The following is a 24254-nucleotide window of genomic DNA, read 5'->3' as shown; positions in this document are numbered from 1 at the left end:
AAAAAAAAAAAAGGACCACCCACCAAGAACATTTAGCTTCCATTCATCTCCAAAATACATTAATAGGACCCAGTCATCCCCATCCTTTACTGCTACAGAACATCCCACGATGCAAATCACCTGGTCACTGAAACACAAGTCCAAGGCCACTGACTTCTAAGAGAATATGAGCTAACACCAGTAAATGAGCTCTTCCCATAGGCTATTTGTTGCCCTCCGAACCGCCTCCTCTCCAGCAAGCAGTTAGATGACAGTTTGAAAAATGACAAAACAGTACTTATTTGCTTTTTAAAAAAGAAACCCTAAATTAGGGTACCTAAAAATACAGAAACAGCTCCTGCTGGGATTTTCTTTCCGGGTTTGGAGGATGAAGACACTAAAAATGAGAAAGAAAAAAATAACCATTTCAGAAAAGATGACTTTTCTTGTTAAATGTACCTAAAATATGTGCAACACAATACACAGCTAAGTGGAGACCTTTTAAAACTAATTTTTCCCCAAAGAACCATTTTAAAACTCCTTAGCTTTAGCTTATTCTTCTCTCTACCAGCATTATTTTTTATTGGCGTTAATATAATCTAAGCTGTGATTCCCTTGGACGATCACTCTGATCAAACAATAGCAGTGGGGTTAGTTGGGGAAGCCAAGGAAGGGTAGAACACAACAGGGAAGGCAGAAGCAGAGCAAGCCGGGCTCCTTAACAGTTTCGCCTCTATCCATTCCAGTTGGAGAACAAACCAGTAGAAAGAACAGCAAAAAACGTGAGACATCAACAAAAAATATGAAGACAGTGACAGTAAAGAGGGAAACTAGCATCCACTGATGCTGAGAAGTGGAGGGCAGGCAGCAGGACATCAAGCCAGCCAGTGTCACAGCAAGTCCAAAATCTGATGACTGATGGCCCGAGGAGACCACTCACTTCACATAACTAAGTCCCAGTTCCTAAGAACTTCCACATACCTAATGGAATAAAATTTGTTAAGTTTTTTTTCCCTTTCCATGGGTGCTCCACAGAGGATTCTGACACACACCAGACTATGGAATTAATGACCTCCAACTTATATACAGAATTTTAGAAGTGTTTCTTTGAATTAAAGATGATTAGAGATGCCTGGGTGGCTCAGTCGGTTAAGCATCCAGCTCTCAGTTTTGGCTCAGGTCATGACCTTGCAGTTTCGAAAGTTCAAGCCCCATGTTGGGCTCTGCACTGACAGTGCAGAGCCTGCTTGGGATTCTCTCTCTCTCCTTCTCTTTCTGCCCCTCCCCTGCTCACACTGTCTCTGTCTCTCTCAAAATAAATAAACAGAAAAGACTACTGAATTAAACATGATTAAATTAAAATATCCTCAACACTGCTCAAGACTACTTTCCTTCTTTGACTTTTTATGAATTCTCCCCTAAGGAAGAGACAAAACCATGATGTTGGTTTATAAGTGGCACTTTTGGCTTTTCCAAGACATGAATTAGTCATTACACATGAAAATTAGCTGCTTTTTACTAGACCAAGGCAAGCAGAACAGCTTCCTGCCTAACAAAGAAGCAAGGCCTGGGAACAACTTCAGGGGTTCCATCTCCTAATGAGAAGTAAACTGTCTTGGAAATCTGTTCCCGAAAAAGAAGAGTCAGCCTAAATCCGAGCTCACCTGCATTAACAGAGCTTCGAGCTTCCTGATCCTGAGGGGCTTCCGTGAAGAGATCACTCTGGTTGTAATAAAGCATAGGACACAAAACTTCAAAAAAGCAGACGAAAATGTAGTTGCATTGTGGATTTCTAAAGAAAACTACCTCGTAAAGTTTAAAGATACATATTTACTGTCCTGCAAGAAATTCAATTCCAAAGTAAAGACTATGGCAAAATCAGACCCTTAAATGGTTTGGGCCTACCCAGGAACTAAAACACAGAAGAAGACAGCAAATAAGGTAAGAAACAACTCCTTGATCAAGTAAATTATTCATTATTAACACTCTCACATCTCTCTCCATCTCACACAGGACATCAGGGTACAGTATTTTCTCACTTTGTGATTCTTGGTTCAAAATCTCCCAAAATAAGAAAGTAGAAGCAACTTGCAATTAAGAAGCCATTTTTTTCACACCTAATTATAGACCCGTGATGCAACTATGGCGAGCTCCACTGGTGACCACGGACTCACCTCCTCATCCTCATCATCAAAAAGTCCCTTCCCTCCACTGAACAGGCCACCTCGAGAGCCAAATGGAGAGAAATCTTCATCAGTCAGCTTGGGGGGTGCGAATAAGTTGTCCTCTTCGCCTAACAAGCAGAAAGGAATGTTTAGCAGGGACTGCTAAAGATGGGTTTGGAACTCAAATTCCCAATGTCGACCTTTACAACATCGCCAAGCCTGGCCTGGAGTGTACCTAACCACATGTAACAAGAAGTACCTGAGTGCCAGCATTCTGAGGAATTTCAAACAAAAACTTATTAAGCAGTCCAATGAATCCCTTAAAAGGCTCTCTGGGTTCCCACCCTCAACTCCGTAAATGTCTGAAGCAAAATGAACTCCGTAAGTGATCCCTTTTGTCTAGATCAGTTTCTCCGGAAGCAAGTACATGGTTCAATCACCTTCAGACCTATCTCACTGAGAATATGGGGGAAGCAAGAGCAGACTGAACAAAGATCTGTAGACTGACAATCAGGCAGGAATGTAATGCATGTCACTGTTAAATATAAAAGGGTCCAATATATTCTTTATCGAAAACAAACGCTAGAGATCCCTAGTTTCTATACCTCTGGAGAATTCTAGCTAATGATCGCTATAAAATAATTCAAATCCTTACAGCATTTTTACTCCACATTCAACTCTCCTCCGAGCATCCCAAAGCACACTTTTAAATGCTTTGGGAATGAAAATAGAGAGAGACTCCAATTGTGAATATTCAAAACGGTATTCTACAATTTATGAAAGCGAATTCCTGAATCAAGAGCCTCCTAAAATAACACAATTGAGGGGAAAGGCCTACCATCTGAGGGAGTTCTCCTGTCCTTCTTCTCCTTCAGTGTCTTCCGAGGTTTTCCTTCTCCTATGGACAAGACTTGAAGAATATTTCAGTTCTAACCACACTCAGCCTACCCTTAGTATTTATATACTGATGTTTTACACTTCTGTCATGCTCATGGCCCCTAAGTTAAGAGCAAGACATTCAACTCTGTGTCTCAGCTCCCCCAGAGTCCATGTACTTCAGTCAGCACCTTACACGGCAGGGACTCAAGCTGAACGAATTATTCTGATGTCTTTCCATCCTGTTAAATCACTACTTTATATGGTACATTTATATTTAGTCAAAATATAGGAGTAAATATTAAGCAAAAGATTCTTAATCTGGGGCCTGTGGTTCTCCCGGGTTACCTATTAGTCCCCTGAAACTGCAAGTAAAATGTTATACAGATGCGTACATAGGCATTTTTCTTGCAGGGGACGGGGAGGGGTCCACAATGTTTAATTATCCAAGAGTCTGTAAACCAAGAAAAGGGTAAGCCTTTCACGCCTTAGTAAAATTAAACAGAGAAATCTGCCCTCAGTGAAGCCCCGCAGAGGGTCCTGCACTCGCCCACCAAGTTAACCCATCTCAAAGACGTACTTTGCTCTTCCACCTGGCTTGCAGCTTCCCCTTTGATTCGAGCCGCCAGCTCATCAGCAAATGACGTAGGTCGACTTTTTTTCTACACACAGAAAAGACCAAAGTATCACCTGTTTTTGGTAACACACAAACTAGTACAGTTTACTTTTAATAACTAACAAAATTATGTAAACAAAAGCAAAGGGACTAAACGGATTAAAAATTTAACTAAATGAATTTAAACATAGAGCACCCTATACAGATCACTTGAGGAACAGGACTCTTTCCATAGATATGCTCTTTGTTCCTTTTTTTTTTTTTTTTTTTTTAGTGTTTATTTATTTTTGAGACAGAGAAAGACAGAGCATGAATGGGGGAGAGTCAGAAAGAGAGGGACACAGAATCCAAAGCAGGCTCCAGGCTCTGAGCCGTCAGCACAGAGCCCGACACGGGGCTCGAACTCATGGACTGTGAGATCATGCCCTGAGCTGAAGTCAGACGCTTAACTGACTGAGCCACCCAGGCGCCCTCCCCCCCTTTTTTTTCAATACTTCACTTTATTACTAGAAAAGAGAGACAGAAAACTACTATGAGGAAGAAGGGGGGGAAGGTAAGGAGTATTAGGGTCTTAAAACCCTGGAATCAAATATTTTTGAATGATCTAACTTATAAAATCGTAACAATTGGAAGAGAAAGTGGAACTCGTACAGCAACTAGTAATACTCAACCATTATTTTCAAAAGTGTAAATGGAATTACAAATATGCAAAAAGAGACAGTTATCAATAAAAATGACAATAAAAGTAATGAGTCCTCAGTGCCATTTCTAAAACCCTGCCAAGAGAGTGACTATGGTCTTTCTTACAGGTCTGGTATTTTCTTCAATGTCCTCAATATCTTCCTCCTCCTTCTCAGAGTCAGCGAAAATGTCACAACCATCATCGTCCTCTTCTTCGTCACTCATTTGTGCAGTGTGCTACGAGGACAAACCATGAGATTAGAACTAGCAGATAAATAAGGTCATCAAGCTGAAAAAGAGATACTGTCACTCAACCTTACGGCAAAATGGTGACAGCTTGTCAAATAAGGATGATGATGGTAATGCAGCAAAAGTCAAAGTAATAAATGTACTAAAACAAGTAACATACATGATTTATTTTCAGCGTAAATACTGTACACAGAATGACGAACAATGAATATGTAAAATGTCCACCACTAGAGAAATAATAACCTAAATAAACATAGTCTTATCTTGATAAGAACACTAATCATTAAAAGCAATAAGCTGTAACAACTGGAGAGGTGTCCACAGCATCAACTGTAAAAAGTGCTAGATGAGAATCCCAGCAAGATACCCTGCCCACCCAAACCCAACACGGACCTCCTCTCTACTGACACAGATACATTTAAAAGCAAAGAAAAGTACTTTTCTTCCATCACAACAATTACCTCTGAAGAATGTGAGAAAATGAGCACTAGAGGGCTCAAAGTAAGCTTTACCTGTTAAGTTATAATTTTTATAAAAGCAGCCACTGGTATGCATAATTTGTACAACTAAAAAAACATTTTTAAAAAATTGTTAATGTTTCAATCAATAAACTGTGCCAGGCACTATGCTGAAAGTACTTTATTGACTACTTTAATCTTCAGAACCCTGAGGTTAGCTGTGGCACACAAAACCAGTCTATCTTTAACAATACAAATATATGGTTAGGCCAACACTTTTAATCACTATACTGTATTATTTAAAGGTCTGAATTTACAGGCATCTGGCTGGCTTAGTTGCTTACATGCAACTCTTCATCTCAGAGTTGGGATTTCGAGCCCCCATTGTGTGTAGAGATTACTTCAAAATCAAATCTTTAAAAATTTTTTCAAAATAAGCAAATAAATGTCTGAATTTATCAACCATATTAGTATGTTTTATAGAAATAAATATTCTCTAAAGACTGATTATTAAATCATCTCTGTGAATAGAAAATACAAGTACCAACCAAAAAGGACTAAATCCTTCATTTGGTAGTTGAAAACGTTTGTGAAAAAATATGCCCCAATTAGGAAACTGAAGTGCAAACTGGGACTATCTCAAAATACCACTGTATGTATATTATGTTAGCAAAAATCACAATCCCAGTGCTGATAAGATTATGGGAAAATCAGTATGCATGATCAGTAATGAGAATAGTATCAAGAGCCTTTACTATAATTCTACACTATCTCATTCCTAAGGAAACAGTTCACATAAGCAAAGGATTTCTGCATATGGAAATACATTCATGAATGCACTACTATCTCAAAAATAAAATCCTAGAAATAAACTATTTCCCATATAAATTTAGAGACTACAAAAGAGTCTGTAACTAAAAAGAGACTGTCGTCGTAACAGTACGCTTAAAAACACAGAGTTCACAAAGCAAATTATAAAGGTAGTTTAAAATTGTAAGAAAACACTTGTGATACATTAAAATTGCAGAAGATAAACTATACATATTGTGAAAAAAATATGTCCTTAGAAGAGTATACAAAAATTAAGACAGCTATGGTACAACTGTAGAACTAGATATTCATCTTTTGAGTGTTCCTTAACCTTACTGCTATATTATCCCAAATTTTAAAATACAGGAAGAGGATTAGGGTGAAATAGTTCAGTTTGAGTAACTGGGCCTTCCTTTTTAGAGGCTCTGTTTCCCAATTTTTGTTTTTCACTTTGTTTTCTAAGAAAAATGAAGATAAAGTATAAAGCAAAATTGAAAAAACAAAACAAAACCCAAGACGGTAGTTAACTTAAAAACATGAAATTCTTGGGGCACCTGGGTGGCTCAGTTGGTTAAGCATCCAACTTCAGCTCAAGTCATGATCTCACAGTTCATGAGTTCAAGCCCCACGTCAGGCTCTGTGCTGACAGCTCAGAACCTGGAGCCTGCTTTGGATTCTGTGTCTCCCTCTCTCTCTGCCCCCTCCCCTGCTCGCGGTTGCTCTCTCTGTGTCTCTCTCTCTGTGTCTCTCTCTCTCAAAAATAAACATTAAAAAAATTAAAAAAAAAACAACACATGAAATTCTTGAAAGAAAATTAGCTTACTAATCCTTACTTTCTCATAAGTCATTCTAAAGTAATTTTTTTATATTTTTTTTTTAGTTCCAATATAATTAACATACAGTGTTTCATCAGTTCCAGGTGTACAATAAAGTAATTCAACAATTCTATACATTACTCACTGCAATCCCCTTCACCTCTTTCACCCGTTCCCCAACCCAGCTCTCCTCCAAAGTAATTTTAGCATATATTTAGTATATATGCTATGCTTCGGTTAAAATTTAAAAGCAAAGTCACTTCAGTTCATGAGCCTTACCCGGTTTTGGTCATTGTCACTATGAGTGGCAAAATCTTCATCTGACTCCTTTAGGGGGAAAAAAAGCTGTGTTGTTAATACAGAATTTAGTCACAAGCACAGAAATGACCTCAGGCCTAAGTCTCCAGGGCACATCTATATTCGGTCTCTTTGTACTGATTACTGGTCCCCTGAAGTATCAGGGAGCAGATAAGGTGGACAGTAGGCAGTATCACCAAGAGTTGTTCCAGCTAACGTGGAACTTTTGTAGTTAATTTAAACATCTCTAACAATTTGCTCATACCTATGTGCGCTACCATTGCTAACCTCTGAATTTAAAGTCAGAGTGGCACATTTAATTAATTAAATTATCAAAAGTTGGTTTGTGTGATTTTACATTTTGGACTCTCCACTCTCTATATTCCACGTAGCAGAACTACTTCATCAGGCCCAGTAGGGGACTATCAGTGTTTCCTACCAGGAATTGGGTGAAGAGTTGCATCAATGGCTAAAAGCACAGGAATTCAGCTAATGACTGTCCCTTACAGCCAGATTTTTTTAGGAAACCCTTATGTCCCATTGTGAAGTGTTTTGTTTGCAGGGCCAGTGGCAGGAGGGCAGGAGAGGGGGAATGTAGAAATAAGAGAAAAGGAGAAGAAAGGAGCATGCATACAATATTGTCTCCTTTTAGGAATTAACACTCAAGAACTGCTCTTCAAACATCAGTAACAAATATTCCGTCTAAAGGAACAATCCCAGATACAACAGTGGTCAAGGTCCACAGATGCCAAGGTCCTAGAGCAGGAGTCAGATCATGCTCTGTGGTTATGAAGATGCTAGGACCAGCAGCAAAGTGAAAATGTAAGTGGATGCTTTAAGCATTCTTCTGGTCTAGGTTTTATAGTAAAAAAAAAAAAGTTTAAAATATGGTCTTTTCCCTACAATTACTCAAAGATAGAACCAGGCAGATTCTACCAAAATATCCAAGGTGCCCCCCTTCAAAATATATTGGCAGGAAGAGGCCTTGGTGGGGAAGAGGGAGAAGAGAGAACAGTAAAAGGGATTAAAGCAGTTTTCCTTGCTTTTGTACACAAGACAAAAAGGAAACTCAGTCCCAAAAGGGGGGTGGGGGGAACACAGAATATGGTTTTACTATCGCTGTTAAATCTGTGCAAAGTGGGGCGCCTGGGTGGCGCAGTCGGTTAAGCGTCCGACTTCAGCCAGGTCACGATCTCGTGGTCCGCGAGTTCGAGCCCCGCGTCGGGCTCTGGGCTGATGGCTCAGAGCCTGGAGCCTGTTTCCGATTCTGTGTCTCCCTCTCTCTCTGCCCCTCCCCCGTTCATGCTCTGTCTCTCTCTGTCCCAAAAATAAATAAACGTTGAAAAAAAAAAAAAAATTTAAAAAAAAAAAAAAAAAATCTGTGCAAAGAGATTGCTAATTCACAAACATTTATTTAGCTTGCTAAACACACCCTAAGGTTCTTGCCCACCACGACCTGGAAACACCACGAAGCCCTTACCTCTTCTTCATTCTCTTCACTGTCTGCAATGCTGCCACGGTCGCTGCCTACTGACCCCTCTGGTTAGAAGAAAGATAAAGGGTTATCACCCATATTAATAATAAAACATCCTTAGTTCCTTCTTAAAATCATAAACCACCATACATCAGCATCACCAAGATTTTGAGAAAAGAACCTACACAGATTAACTGTAATTAAAAGTATCTTCACTATAGTGAGGGACAAAACATCTACAGAGTCTTAAAAGATCTACCCACAAGATACTTATGAATTATAAAAAAAGTTAATGACCGAAGGAAAAAACTGGCCTGTATTTTTCAAACACGTCAAAGCTGTAAAAAGCAAAGAAAGGCTGAGAAATTATATCAGACTAAAAGAAGACCAGAGATTTGACAACTGTATGCAGTGAGTGATCCTGAACTGGAGCCTGGGCCAGAGGAAAAAAGAGCCTAGCCTATAAAGGACATAATTGGGACAGCTGGCAAAATTTGAAATACGACTGAGGATTAGCTAATAGTATTACATCCAGTAAAATTTCCTGACTTTGATAAAACACTGTGGCTATATATGAGACTATTTTCAGTTTCAGAAAGTGTTTTCTATACAGAAATATTCTGGAGTACCAGGGCATGATGTCCGCACGATCTCTCTCAAGTAGATTCAGAAAAAAATATTATGTATATATAGAGAGAAAGAGCAAACAAATGTGATGGAATGTTAACAACTGGTAAACCTGGGTAAAGGGTATAGAGGAGTTCTTTGTGCTATTCTGACAACGTTCAGGTAAGTTTGAAATTATTTTAAAATAAAAAGGTAAGATATAAATGTTAAAGGTAACAAAAATATTTGGTGCAAAAGAATACCTTCACTAGACAGCTCTCCGAGACCTACATCTTCCTGCTCCATGAATAGCTTTGACCCAATTAAATAAGGTAAAGGACGATCAATGTACAGATCCTGTAAACAATGAAAGGTAATAGCCATTAAATTTTCAGGCTGAAAACTAAGTTTTCCATTTGACATCTTGTTCCATGTGACTACCCCAAACAAGTGACATAATGAGAGTGGAGAATAAGAAACACAGCAGGATTCAAAGTACAGAAAACAAAACAAAACAAAACCAAAAACAAAAAAACAAAACCAAAAAACTCACTGATTTTTTAAAAAGTCAAATCTTAGGTAAAAACAGCAAAGTAAAGCTAAATCACACAGAATCTCCCTTCTCAAGTGCCTAGTTACATTAAAAATGGCAGAGGCACACAAAAAGTTTACCAGTAGTAACCAAATAAGGGTTATAACTTCATAGTAACATGTTCAAAAGGAGGACGAAGGAAAGAAACTGAAAGTTCTGGCCAGCTTTGATGCATCCCAGCTCTGCCTTCCTCCCCTAAAAAGCGGCGCTCGTGAGCAAAAATCAACCAATCAACTAACCACTCTTGAGAATCATCAATATTAGTCCTAAATTTGGAAAGAAGCACACTGAGGAAATAACCCAAATGCTTTTACAGGACTGTGGGGGGCAGGTGGGTATGTCCAGGTTTGGGGGTGGGAGCAGGTGTGGACCAGCAGCGGGACTCCTTTACATCGCATCAGAGTGAAGAGAAGGCTGGAACAGAGCACAGAAAGCATGGGCTAGATGAGGAGAAATAGAATAACAACTATGCAAGTACCTATAGTCAACAAAATGAACTAAAGGCACACATCAAAAAGACTGAGAACCTGTCTGGGAGAAAAAATCACCCAAAGAAGAGAATAATAATATCCCCCAGCAGCACCCACTGCATAACTTAGAAAAGTGAAGTTGGTAAAATTAAGACCAGATTACAAAACAACAGAATGAAATGAAAGAGACAGGGTAGAACAGAGTACCTGTTGGACAGCCTTCCATTCCAGTCCTCAACTTCCAAGTCCCACCCAAGATGCTTACATTAAAATTTAAGTTCAAGAAAGCACTCCAGGGGTGCCTGGGTGGCTCAGTCAGTTAGGCTTCCGACTTGGGCTCTGGTCATGATCTCACAATTCGTGAGTTCAGGTCTGCATCTGGCTCTGTGCTGACAGCTCGGAGGCTGGAGCCTGCTTCAGATTCTGTGTCTCCCTCTCTCTCTGCCCCTCCCCTAACTCGATCTCTGTCTCTCTCCCTCTGTCTCTCTCTCAAAAATAAATAAACATAAAAAAAAAAAAAAAAGCAAGTAAGAAAGCAAGCAAGCAAGCAAGCAAGCAAGCAGTCTACCCCAGGACAACCTCCCCTCTCCACAGGAAAGGCTGACTTATCCTTTGTAAGGTAGGACATTTGGCCATCATCTCTCTTCCCTACTGAAAAGACCCTGGGGGTGCAGGAGAAAACAATTCTGAAGTTTAACACAAGAGAGAATTTGGGAAGGTTAATGTAAAAGTTAAAGATGCAACAGCAACCAATTCAGTGCAAACAAAAGAAAGTGCTACTGGGCGAACCGCTTACTCAGGAGGCATTCCCAAGTCCTCCAGTAGAAGAGAAAGGGGTGTACAAGCTGGAACTAGCATGTGTGGCCCAGGCAATACACCACCCAGGGTCCACTGCTGACTGCTAAATCCCTACAGGAAAAGGCAAGCCAGCAAGTATACCAGTGCAAGAGGAACAGCCTCAACACGGTACAACACCGCAGGCTCAAACTGGAAGAGAAGTGTGAGGCGAAACGAACGACAGAAGATCTTGGCTCTGGGGCATGTTCCAACTCATAAAGCACTTGTGTGTCACAAGGACTCTCTCTCAAAATCAATACGGCAACCTTCTTTGTTTACCTCTGCCTGGCTGTGCTGCCCCAAAGTCTCCTCTGCAGATCTGAGGTAAAGTAATAGGAAAGCAGTAACTATATTCACGGCTAACAGTCTATTCGTGGACACTCACAGCGGCTTTATTCATCCTAGCCAAAACCCGCAAACAACACAAATGTCTTTCAGCACTTGTGCCGTCTCCCCAGCACAAGCTACAGAAGTTCAAGTTCCCAACAATCTCCTCATACTTCCAAACCCAATTCAGGTCTCATCTGTACCCTCATTTCCCCAGCTAGAAGCAGTTCTCTCCCAGAGCACTTATGACGGTGACTCATGTAGATGTCTCCTCTCTCCCACCAACTGGTAATGCTATAATAGGCGTTTGAAGAGTAGGAGCCATGCCCTGCACCTCTGTACTCCCCTACCCTGGCGTGCTGCCTTGTACCTGCTGGGTGCTCCATCAACGATCCGGTAAAGCAAGTGTTTCTAACGGAGTCAATGTGAGACTGCTAAGTACCATACTTACTTCCTAAAAGTCAAGCCCAAGTCTTACTAATTCTGTACCCAAGTAAAGTGCCCCAAACACAACAAGTGTAATAACAAGTAACATGAACTGAACGTCCTTACCTTTGGTTCAAGGATCAGTTCCACCCGTTCATTAGCATCATCTTCTTCTGAGTCTGAGTTTCCTGCTTTTATATCTAGTTGTTCAAATGCGCTGTCCAATACTTGTAAACCATAGTTCACAGCCTCCTGAACCTTAGGAATCAGATCTACTTCTTTCTGTTCCCGGGTCTTCTCCTACAAAAAAATACTGTTCAGTACAGATCTCCAAACTACTGATACCGCCCTAATAAAACAAAAAGAAATCAATTACGAATGTTAACAAGTCAGACTCTGCTGAATGCCTTGACAGACTTTGGAGTAAGTTTTAAATCCCAAGTTTGTCACTTTCTGGACATGGATCACACTACCGAAGGTCCCAGAACTCCCCATTCACCATCTATAGCAACAAAAGCACTACTACACTATGTATGACAGTTCGGTTAGGTAACCTATGTAAACATCCCCTGTGAATGGGATGTCACCATCCCTCCAGTGGCACCCGACTCCCCTACCACTGGAGGAACAAAGGGCCCAGACTTTCAGGTTCACCATGACTGGATCCCACTAACCTTGGTTAATGGGCCTTGGGACAATTTCAGAAGTTAAAACTGAGAAGAAAGGGACTCCAGCCGGAGATGTCATCTTTCAATTGGTGAAAATAAAAACACAAAAAACTAGTAGTTATAGTTATTTATAAATGTGTTTCAGACCAACAGAGGGTCAGTATCATTTCCAACTTATCCTGTACACCATCCGAGAACAATGCCCCCACCAAAAGTCTGTACATATCACCAACCTGCTGAAAACACTCCACAGGCCTCTGTTTCCTACAACAGCAGCTGTTAGTGACAGTCCCCTCACACACCCAACTGTGTCATCAGTTGTGAGAAATATTGAAAAAAGAATTTAGTGTCATTTCCCCTCTTCACAAATATTCTAGAAATTGATACATAATTACAGAAGGAATCAAACCATACAGTGCTGTTGTAAGGGACAAAGGGAAAACTCTATGAGTTTTTTATACTTTTACCTCAAGTATGGAAATCCTTCTAATCCAGCTTTTTTGTTCTGGCTGCATCTTCTTTCCACTGTAGTATGCTTGGTTCTAGTTAAATAGCTAATTCTGCACTAAGTGTGTGAAAACAGGTTTGTGAAATAATTACATAGGGGCTTTTTAAAAATAGTTCACTAAATACTCATCACTTCAAACTGAACCCTGACTTGGTGTAACCAAGTAACCACAAACCACTGCATTTACAAGGTCAGCAAATCTTTTGAGTTAATCATTAAAAACAAAGTAACTTTCTTTTTTTTTTTTTTAACCTGGGAATAGGCAGAACTGTAGCTGGTTCTAATATCCTATCCTAACAGCTTCACATACATAATAGCTATTGATGAAGTACCAACTTTTTCAAGTGATTTATATTTTCTCTTAGAGCTGAGTCAAGGCTACTCCGATTATGAACTTACATTCCAGTGCTTTTCTAAGGAGGAGGAAAAGAATACAACTTCTGCCAGAAGGCTAGAAAGTCCAGAAGGTCTTATCTATGCTTTGGACCATGATGTGACAACACCCAGGAAGAATGTTTATGTATCCAAAACATGTGAAGGCCACAGAGATAAAAAGATAGAAACTGCTGCCCCTCGACTCCTTAGCCTGGTTTATGAACCCACCGCTCACTTCCTTTTCCTTTCTCCTGCTGACCACCAGTATCTTCCACTATCATTGTCTGTAAAATACCAGGCACATCCCCCAACTCTGAACTTAGTGCATGGCATTCTCTCTCTTTTTTAAGGCCATTTCGGCCTTAAAACCTGGCCTTTCCTTCTTCACCGAGCTAACACCTTATCCTTGTAGGTTCTCCTTGCTTATACCACTGAGCTCTTCTCATCTGATCTTCCAGAACAGTTAGCAGTTCCAACATGTTATGTCCTACTGCTCCAACTAAGACCATAACTTCTTGAGGGTCAAGTCTGTGTTCAAGTTACCAGCTCCTTGCAATCTTTCTGGAGTCAGTAAATGTTCACTGCACATTCTGTGCTCTCTGGGCTAACACATCCTGCAGCACGCTGTGCACTAAACCAGCATTCACCTCAGTCATTTACAACTGGCAGGAGTCAATGGTGTCATAAAACAATAGGGAAGCATGGTCTTCAAAGAACTCACAACGTACAGCCCAGCCTGTGGTCTATTGTTGTAGAACCCTCAAGGTCTATTGTGTAGAACCTCCACATTTGGGGGTGGAGCAGGGAGAGGCAGGGAGGAGGAGGAGAAAGAGCAAAAAGAAGGGAAAGAGACAAGAGATCAAGGTAGCCAGCCAAACATAAAACATTTATTATCTGGCCTTTTACAGAAAATCTCCTGCACTCTGCTCTGATGCCAGACTTCAAAAACTTTACATATTTCTTAATACACTACATTTCAGAAACAAACCAGAGTTCCATTCCTGGGGTGTCAGGAGCAGCCTTTCCCATTTGCCCCAGGAACCATCCTTCTGCCCACAATCCCCCACCGGCCACATTACAAATTTCCACCACTTTTCTTCCCTAAGTCAAGAACTCAACAAAGAGGGATCTAATGCAAGTACCTGTTCTGCTTTTTCGGTCTCAGCCTTGAGTATCGGCTCCTCCACTTCTTCATCGTATACACGCTAAATAGGGAAGCAAATTCATTTTTAAATGGTCAAAATATCATTTGGAATGAATCGTAATATAAGAATTCAACACACAATAAAGACAGACACAGAAGAAAGGATTACTCAAAAAATGACTGAGGCTATTGGTTAAGGACAAACAAGCAAAGAACAGTAGTTAATTCACCAAAAATTAAATTTAAAGACATACAAATGACTGGAAAACATGAAAAAAGCTCCATCTCATGTTGACCAAAGAGTCACAAAAACAATGAAGATTCCAGTTTTCATACCTTTTGGCTTCACCTAACACTTAACGCTGACAGGGCAATGACACACATACTTCAGTGAGAGGCTACGGAAAATGTCAACTGGTAGAACTTACCTACTAGGTAACAAGAACTTTAACATTCTGAGCAATGGAAATGGTAAAAGTTATTTCCATCCTGTTGCTTCAAATGGTTGATAAGCTCTTATTATCCCACTTATATGAAAGCAGACAGGCTGCGCCCACCAAGGATTTGCCAGAAGGCCAGGCATTCCGCCCATACAGCATGGGCAGGCAGGCATGTCTTTTCCAAAACAGAGCTATGGCAGGGCACCTGGCTGGCTCAAAACAGAGCTAAGGCTCCAGTACCTCCTTGTGATTTCCTTTACTTTTTAACTGTTAAAAAGAAGACATGGGGACGTGTTCTAAGAAGACTTATTAGAAATCTGCAGTATTTAAGATTGTGATCCCGGCACACAGCAGATAAGCATAATAAAATACAGATGCAAGAAACTGATCTGCATTTACACATAAGTCTAATTTTACATTCATAAAAACACAAACATAGATACACATACGTTCACACATGTAAGTAAGTGAGGAAAAGAACTGTACAATAAAGCTTACCTATATGGGGAAAAAAACAAGGTAATACTCCTATCCCATACTTCACATATAAGCACTCATATACATCCATGCAGATCTACACTCTCCACGTAAGAATAAAAACACAGAGATACAAAGGGGCCCTCACCTAAAATGTTTAGAGTTAAGATAAAAAATGAGGAGTTCGTGTCTTTGAAGCAAACGGAAAATTATTAAAGTCTGCTAATGCAGAGATGCCTGGGTGGCTCAGTCGGTTAAGCGTCCAACTTCAGCCCAGATCATGATCTCACAATTCGTGAGTTCCAGCCCCACGTTGGGCTTTCTGTCGTCGGCACTGAGACCGCTTCGGATCCTCTGTCTCCCTCTCTCTCAAAAATAAATAATAAAAACATTAAAAAAAATAGAACTCATTAAAAAAAGTCTGTTAATGCAGGCTGGTGCATGTTATTAGCATTTATGGTTATTATCTGTTCTTTTCTAGATGTGAAAAATTTCATTAAAAAATTTATATTAAAAAATGTCTATCAAAAAGACTTAAAATGCTTATTAAATAATTATCATTAAGAAAAATGCAGTCTGCAAATATGTACATATAGGAAAGATTAAAGTTAAAAAAAGAAGACTAGGGGTGCCTGGGTGGCTCAGTCAGCTGAGAATCCAACTTTGGCTCAGGTCATGATCTCACCACTCTGGGTGTTCAAGCACCGCATGGGGCTTTCTGCTGACAGCTGAGCCTGGAACCTGTTTCGGATCCTGTGTATGTGTGTCTCTCTCTGCCCTCCCCTGCTCACGCACTGTCTCTCTCTCTCTCTCTCTCTCAAAAATAAACATTAAAAAAAAAAAAAAGACTAGAGGGGCGCCTGGGTGGCTCAGAGGTTAAGCATCCGACTTACGCTCAGGCCATGATCTTGCAGTTTGTGGGTTCAAGCCCTGTGTAGGGCTCTGTGCTGACAGCTCAGAACCTGGAGCCTGCTTCAGATTCTGTCTCCCCCTCTCTCTGCCCCTCCATTGCGCATGCTCTGTCTCTCTCTGTGTCTTAATAATAAATAAACGTTACAAAATTAAAAAAAAAAAAGAACACTAGAAAAATATGTCAAAGTGTTTAATGGTTGCTTAATTTGGAGAGGTGGAATTATGGTTGACTTTTTGTGGTTTTAATTTCTCACACTTTAATATTTTTTATCTATGCCAATCTCTCCTACAAGTGTTATTACTTTTATAACAAGAAAGAAAAAACTTTGGGGTGCCTGGGTGGCTCAGTTGGTTGAGCATCCAACTCTTGATTTCAGCTCCAGTCACGATCTTGCAGTTCATGGGATCCAGCCCTGTATCAAGAGCCTGCTTGGGATTCTCATTCACTCTCTATCCCTCTCTCTCTCTCTCTCTCCCCCTCTCCCTCTCCCCGAATTGTTCTCTCTCTCAAAATAAATACATCAACTTTTTTTTTAATGTTTATTTTTGAGAGACAGACACACACACACACACATAGCGTGAGCAGGGAGGGACAGAGAGAGGGAGAGGGAAACAGAATTTTAAGCAGTCTCCAGGATCCGAGCTATCAGCACAGAACCCAATATGGTGCTCGAACCCACAAACTGCAAGATCTTGACCTGAGCCGAAGTTGGATGCTTAACCGGCTGAGCCACCCAGGCGTCCAATAAATAAACTTGGAAAAAAAAGAAAAAAAAGAAAAAACTTACAGGCCAATGTCTGCATGGGAAATGGACTTAGAATTTATATGCCAGTATGTTGGCAGGCACCTCTCCACCATCTGAAATTTCAGATGCTGCTTCTTTTTCCATACTTTAAAAAAGAACTATTCTATAAAGAGCAGAAATTTGGAGGGGTTAATTTTCAAAGACAGGGACAAAAAAGTAAATAGGTCTTAAAATTGAGACTTTCAGACATGGCACCTACCAAAGTCACTTCAGGTTTTAAATAGCGAGGCCATTTAACCTAAAAGGTTGAGCTTCACGCTCATGACTGAATAGCTCCAAAGTCCTACTTTTTTTTCTCCTGCTCTCATTAAAAACTACCTCATGGGGGCGCCTGGGTGGCGCAGTCGGTTAAGCGTCCGACTTCAGCCAGGTCACGATCTCGCGGTCCGTGAGTTCGAGCCCCGCGTCAGGCTCTGGGCTGATGGCTCAGAGCCTGGAGCCTGTTTCCGATTCTGTGTCTCCCTCTCTCTCTGCCCCTCCCCCGTTCATGCTCTGTCTCTCTCTGTCCCAAAAATAAATAAACGTTGAAAAAAAAAAAAAAAAAAAAACTACCTCATGAAACATCAGTAGCCTGTGGCTGAAGGCCAAACACGACCTCTAAGAAACCAACCAGCAAACACACGAGACCCATGGGATCTTCCAAGAGTGACTAGAACTATGGATCTCAAGTACTCAGCACACAGCAGACAATCCACGCTAACTTCCTTCACTGTGACCAGGCTAATCTCACAGCTTCATGTGTTTTTTGATCATTTTTAAATCAGGTAGCCATTCCCAGAATTGTTAAACATCTCAAATATTTTCCCTCAAAGGATCTTTTCTTCATTTGGGGAGTTGGGGAAGAGATGAGGTAGTGAACTGGAGAAAAGGGACCAGGGGCTGAGGATTTCTTAACAAATTATACACAGCCCTAGTCCTTTTCATTTATGTGTTCTCCCGCTCATTCATTCAAATATTCACTGGTTCCTACAAATCAGAAGTGTGCTGGCCCCATGGAGTGCCTGGGTGGCTCAGTGGGTTAAATATCTGACTTCAGCTCAGGTCACGATCTCATGGTTCATGGGTTTAAGCCCCACTTTGGACTCTGTGCTGACAGCTTAGAGCCTGGAGCCTGCTTCCGATTTTGTGTCTCCCTTTCTCTCTGCCTCTGTCCCATTCGTGCTCGGTCTCTCTCTCAAAAAAAAAAACATTAAAAAATAAAAATTACAACAAAAAAAGAAGTGTGCTGGCCCCAAGGAATACAACATTCACAAAAAAATGTGGGGCTTGATTTAGTAGGATAGTTTGACACATCAGAGCACATCAATAAGTGTAAAATTATAATCATGAGAAGTGCTATACTAAAGAAGTCACATCTGAAGTGCCTGGCTGTCTCAGTCAGGAGAACATGAGACTCTTTACCTTTGGGTCATGAGTTCAAGCCCCACAGTGGGTGTAAAGATAACTAAAAATATAAACCTTAAAAAAAAAAAAAAAAAAAGTTGTTCTAGGTCACTCAATGTTTTAGAACAAAATTCCTAAATTAACAGCTTAATGAATCCCTTCTGATAACACACTGAAGCACTGGCCACTGTTAATTAGTAGTTTTCCTCCTTCAGAATTCCCTCTTGAGCCTTTACTAAAGGAACTCATTTCTGTTGCCCTAGAAAGCCCTGATTGTTCTTTAGTTTCACTACCTCTGTAATGCATTTTTCAACCTAGTACCTACTTTTGAGGTTAATTCCTAAAACCCAGAAAGCTACCTTTGAATACCTTTCCAATAAACTACCATGAAACAAATGGCACCATCATTGAAACCAGAACTGTAATACATGAGTACCAATGTCAGGGTTTGAAGAAAATACATAAAAAGCCAAATCACTGCCAAATGTATTAACAGCATGCAGATTTTTTCAGAGTTTGATTAACCATTAGCTGTACTCTTAACATCATCATGTTCTGCCACGAATGAGAAGAACATGTAACACATTGCACTACAGGAGGTGTGAGAAGCAGTTAAACTTGGCAGTAGCAACAGGCACATTGAGAGGGGAATTCTGGCTGCAGAATGGAAGGGGAAGAAGGTTAAGGACTAGGGAAATGTAAAGATGGGTGGCAAAAAGGGAATACAAAAAGTGAACAGAAATAAAGAACCACTACAAAAAAAAAAAAAAAATTCAGGAGGACAAAAACCCACAAAAAAAACTCCGCTACATCAAGAAAAACTCAAAATCTAAAATAACTTGGCCAGGGGCCACCTGGGTGGCTCAGGAGGTTAAGCATCTGACTCTTGATTTCAGCTCAGGTCACGATCATGGGATTGAGCCCCACATCGGGCTCTGCACTGACAGAGTACAGCCTGCTTGGGATTCCCTCTCTTCCTCTCCCTCTGCCCCTCCCTCTCTCTCTGCACTCATCTCTCAAAATAAATAAATAAACTTAAAAAAAAAAAAAAAAAAAAAAAAAAAAACTTCACCAGAAAAGAACAGTTGAACAAAAGACAAGGAAGACATGAAGACTGTGATTCAGAAAACACGGTTTATGATACCCGCCTAACCTCAAAATTCAAACAGATGCTAATCCAATACCATGTGGTACAGGCACATTGCGTAGACCCTTCCCAATTCTACTCCGTGCCCCATCTAGGTCTCTAACACCGATCGCAGAGAAGAGCTAAGCACCTGATCCAGCAAGAAAAGTACAGAATGAGAGCAACAAGTATACCAGAATGGACACCAAATTTGGCTTCATGGAAAGATGATGGGCTGCATATACACCTCTAAACTGCCTCTGCCAGTGAGAAAGACGCTCAGGACCAAGCACGGACATTCTACGTAGATGACTAAAAAGTGACTACAGATTTTACTAAAATACTGGCTCTATCTTAAACTTACTGGCAAAGAGATCTCTAATACCTTCATTAAGATCCTTATTTTAGGGGCGCCTGGGTGGCGCAGTCGGTTAAGCGTCCGACTTCAGCCAGGTCACGATCTCGCGGTCCGTGAGTTCGAGCCCCGCGTCAGGCTCTGGGCTGATGGCTCAGAGCCTGGAGCCCATTTCCGATTCTGTGTCTCCCTCTCTCTCTGCCCCTCCCCCATTCATGCTCTGTCTCTCTCTGTCCCAAAAATAAATAAACGTTGAAAAAAAAAAAAATTAAAAAAAAAAAAAAAAAAGATCCATATTTTACAGACTCCCAAAAATGCTAGTAGCGGCAATTCAACCTGAACTACTTAAAAAATGCACAACCGTGTTGCATAAGATACTTGCATGATGCTATTTGGTCTTCTCTTAAAAGTCCTGAATAGAGCTTTTACAATTTAGCAATTTTCAAAATCCTTTCTATCACTTTACACCTAACAATCTCAGGAAATAACCTACTTAATAATCCTTTTTCCACAGATGATCTATGGCTGACACTCAGAAAGTTACGCTAACCTCCCTCTGAGAAATATAGGTCAGTTTAAGCTTCCTCTCCATCCTCATCTTAACAGTCCCTCCTTCACTCACTCACTAGGCTCTAGCCACACTTCCTTCCTTCCTATTCTGGAATTACACTATTACGGAGGATTGTGATCTTCTCTAAAGACAGGCTCTATCGGGTACCTGGGTGGCTCAGCATCCAACTCTTGATTTCAGCTCAGGTCATGATCTCACAGTTCATGGAGCCTGCTTGGGATTCTCTCTCTCTCTCTCTCTCTCTCTCTCTCTCTCTCAAAAATAAATAAAATTTAAATAAACAAATAATAAAGAGAGGTTCTATCTAATTTAACTATGTATTCCTAGGATCTAGTACTTAGGAAGTCGATAAATATATAGGGAAGAGCACAAAAACAGGCACTCAAATCAACAGAGAACCCAGAAATGGACCCACAAACATATGGCCAACTAGTCTTTGACAAAGCAGGAAAGACTATCCAATGGAATAAAGACAGTCTCCTCAGTAAATGGTGCTGGGAAAACTGGACAGCGACGTGCAGAAGAATGAACCTGAACCACTTTCTTACACCAGACACAAAAATAAACTCAAAATGGATGAAAGACCTAAATGTAAGACAGGAAGCCATCAAAATCCTCCAGGAGAAAGCAGGCAAAAACCTCTCTGACCTTGACCACAACAACTTCTTACTCAACATGTCTCCAGAGGCAAGGGAAACAAAAACAAAAATGAACTACTGGGACCTCATCAAAATAAAAATTTTTCTGCACAGCAAAGGAAACAATCAGCAAAACTAAAAGGCAACCGACAGAACGAGAGAAGATATTTGCAAACAATATATCAGATAAAGGACTAGTATCTAAAACCTATAAAGAATTTATCAAACTCAACACCCAAAAAACAAATAGTCCAGTGAAGAAATGGGTGAAAGACATAAATGGACACTTCTCCAAAGAAGACATCCACATGGCCAACCAACACATGAAAAAGCTCAATATCACTCATTATCAGCAAACTACAAATCAAAACCACAAAGAGATACCACCTCACACCTGTCAGAATGGCTAACATTAACAAGTCAGGCAACAACAGATGTTGGCAAGGATGCAGAGAAAGAGGATCTCTTTTGCTCTGCTGGTGGGAATGCATACTGGTGCAGCCACTCTGGAAAACAGTATGGAGGTTCCTCAAAAAATTAAAAATAGAACTACCCTATGACCCAGCAATTGCACTACTAGGTATTTATCCAAGGGATACAGGTGTGCTGTTTCGATGGGGCACATGCACCCCAATGTTTACAGCAGCACTATCGACAATAGCCAAAGTATGGAGAGAGCCCAAATGCTCATCGATGGATGAATAAAAAAAATGTGGTATATATATATATATATATATATATATATATATATATATATATATATAAAATGCAGTATTACTTGACAACCAAAAAGAATGAAATCCTGCCATTCGCAACTATGTGGATGGAATTAGAGGGTACTATGCTAAGCGAAATTAGTCAGAGAAAGACAAATATCATATGACTTCACTCAATGAGGACTGTAAGAGACAAAACAGATGAACATAAGGGAAGAAAAGAAAAATAATATAAAAACAGGGAGGGGGACAAAACATAAGAGACTCTCACATATGGAGAACAGAGGATTACTGGAGGGGTTGTGGGAGGGGGGATGGACTACATGGGTAAGGGGCATTAAGGAATCTACTACTGAAATCATTGTTGCACTATATGCTAACTAACCTGGAAGTAAATTTAAAAAGTTATTTAAAAAAATAAAATAGAATAGAATAGAATAGAATAGAATAGAATAAAATAAAATAAAATAAAATAAAATAAAATAAAATAAAATAAAATAAAATAAAAAATAAAATAAAATAAAATACATATAGGGAAAATCACACATGGCTTAAAGCCCAGTAATCTTTCTAGAGTTCATTCTGTACCACAGGTTCAGCCATCATAACAAAACGTTAATCAAGAATATTCCAGGGGCACCTGGGTGGCTCAGTCAGTTAAGCGTCCAACTTCAGTTCAGGTCATTATCTCGCAGTTCACGAGTTCCAGCGTATTGGGCTCTGTGCCGACACCCCAGCGCCTGGAGCCTGCTTGGGATTGTCTCCTTCTCTCTCTGCCCCTCCCCCACTCATACTCATTCTCATTCTCTCTCTCTCTCTCTCTCGCTGGCTCTCTCTCAAAAATAAACATTAAAAAAATCCAAAACAAAAAAGAATATTTCAAGTAGGCACACATATGCCTTTAACAAAATTCATCAGAACATAATGGACACAATCAATAGTGTAGTCACATGCTGGTCAGACCAGGATCAGACCAGGCAGGTGTACAGCTCTCCTTAAGGGACATGGCCACAATAAGGCTTGGGGGAATACCAGCACAAGTGCTGACTATCCTCAAAACTAAAAGGGTACGAAAAACTAGAATGTAAGATAACTTTATCATTAGATTTTTTTAAAGGCCTGAAAAAACAAACTGTACTAATTTAAAAAGGCATTAATCCTAGAGAAAGAAGCTTCAATACCAAGAACCCCTGTGTTCATGAAAATTGAGGAGGGTACCTAATAATACATCATTTAATACCCCAAGGGACTCTTGTTCCTCCAGAAAACACTATTTATAAGTCTGACACAACTAAGTAACTCACGTTTTCAATGAACTGGGTATTAGACAGCATAAGGAAGTCATTGAAGACATTATGTAGCCGACAATCTGTGGCTTTAGTTTCCCGGATTAACCCATCCACTTGTTTCTTGATTTCATGGGTCCTAGAGATAGTCTGCTGTGAGAATTCCTGTAGAAACTGTAGTAGCTATTTAAAAAATAAACATACAGTAGTATCAATATCATATGAGTCTACTCCGTGTGTCAAAACAAAAAAGAACCCATTTCCTTTCACCTTTGTGTGTTAGAATGTAAGAGATGCTGCTTTCGACAACACCCAAAACCAAGTATCACTGAAAAACATTAACAAAGCTCATCCAAACAGTGGCAAGGAGTACACTGACACTTGCTATCTCGTTTCTGGACGAATTTTAAAGTCTTGTTTGGTTATCATCCTACAGAAATCCCAGATCAAGGGCAAAATAACAAACTGCCACTCTTATAAAAAGAAAAAAATCGTGTTCATATGGGACTTTGGAATCACAGTTTCGGGAGTCTTGGGTCCCCGGCCTTTAAAGTCCCACTCGAGGATATCCATATACAGGCTTGTCTACCTCCCCACACAGTCCAGGTCCCAAAGTGAAATGGCCTCACTAGTGCCCTAGCAAACCCGTGGCGCAGAGATAACCTATCTGCCTCCATCAGGATGGAGATGGGAGCAGCGCTAGAAAACCCAAACAAGGAAGAGACCTGCGTCCGGGCTGCAGTCGGAGTGGGGGAACTCAGCCCGCTAAGGACGATGGGCCCGCCCCCGCCCAAGCGCCTAGGGACTGCCACAGTGGCGTTCTTGGGGAGGGATGCGTTATGAACGCATGAACAGGGGCAGCAGAATACACCCAGTGGAGAAGGAATCGGGGTCTCCTGTCCTCCCGCTCGCAAGCCGCGGGGTCACCCCAGGCGGCCCGCCCTCCGCTCCCCTCCCTGGGGCCCGCCTCTCACGCCCGCATCGGCCGCCAGCGACCAGCTCTGGCTGCTCCTGCGGATCTCCTCCACCGACCAGGGCCGCTCCCACACGGGCTCGGACGCCGGCGCCCGCTCCTGGTCGGGGGTCGTCCGGTTCATCTGCAGCGGGAAGAATGAGAAGACGGGCTGAGGTTGGGGAAGGCACCAGCCCCGGCCCGACCCCGTTCCGACCC

The 24254-nt window shown here is 40.9% G+C and overlaps 1 protein-coding gene across 10 annotated transcripts in view; it reads right to left on the bottom strand.

Annotated features, from left to right (window-relative positions):
* The window catches only part of LOC123576754 (WASH complex subunit 2-like), a 62679-nt gene that overhangs the window by 38247 nt on the left and 178 nt on the right, over positions 1–24254 (bottom strand). For 3 of the 10 annotated variants that reach the window (XM_045438019.1, XM_045438024.1, XM_045438027.1), the window contains exons 2-14: positions 24058–24180; positions 23102–23266; positions 14372–14434; positions 11805–11978; positions 9290–9383; positions 8427–8485; positions 6929–6976; positions 4444–4554; positions 3601–3682; positions 2983–3054; positions 2154–2272; positions 1644–1704; positions 317–376 (exon numbers count right to left, since the gene is read on the bottom strand). In XM_045438019.1, the coding sequence (XP_045293975.1) occupies positions 317–376; positions 1644–1704; positions 2154–2272; positions 2983–3054; positions 3601–3682; positions 4444–4554; positions 6929–6976; positions 8427–8485; positions 9290–9383; positions 11805–11978; positions 14372–14434; positions 23102–23266; positions 24058–24180 (1231 nt within the window). The remainder of the gene's footprint in view (positions 1–316; positions 377–1643; positions 1705–2153; positions 2273–2982; positions 3055–3600; positions 3683–4443; positions 4555–6928; positions 6977–8426; positions 8486–9289; positions 9384–11804; positions 11979–14371; positions 14435–23101; positions 23267–24057; positions 24181–24254) is intronic. The other 7 variants (XM_045438020.1, XM_045438025.1, XM_045438028.1 and 4 more) reach the window with 3 other exon arrangements.

This window comes from Leopardus geoffroyi, chromosome D2 (genome assembly GCF_018350155.1).
Source record: "Leopardus geoffroyi isolate Oge1 chromosome D2, O.geoffroyi_Oge1_pat1.0, whole genome shotgun sequence".
In the NCBI taxonomy this organism is placed as follows: Eukaryota; Metazoa; Chordata; class Mammalia; order Carnivora; family Felidae; genus Leopardus; species Leopardus geoffroyi.
Note: the sequence above shows the minus strand (reverse complement) of the source record. Positions and strands in the feature narration are given on the sequence as shown.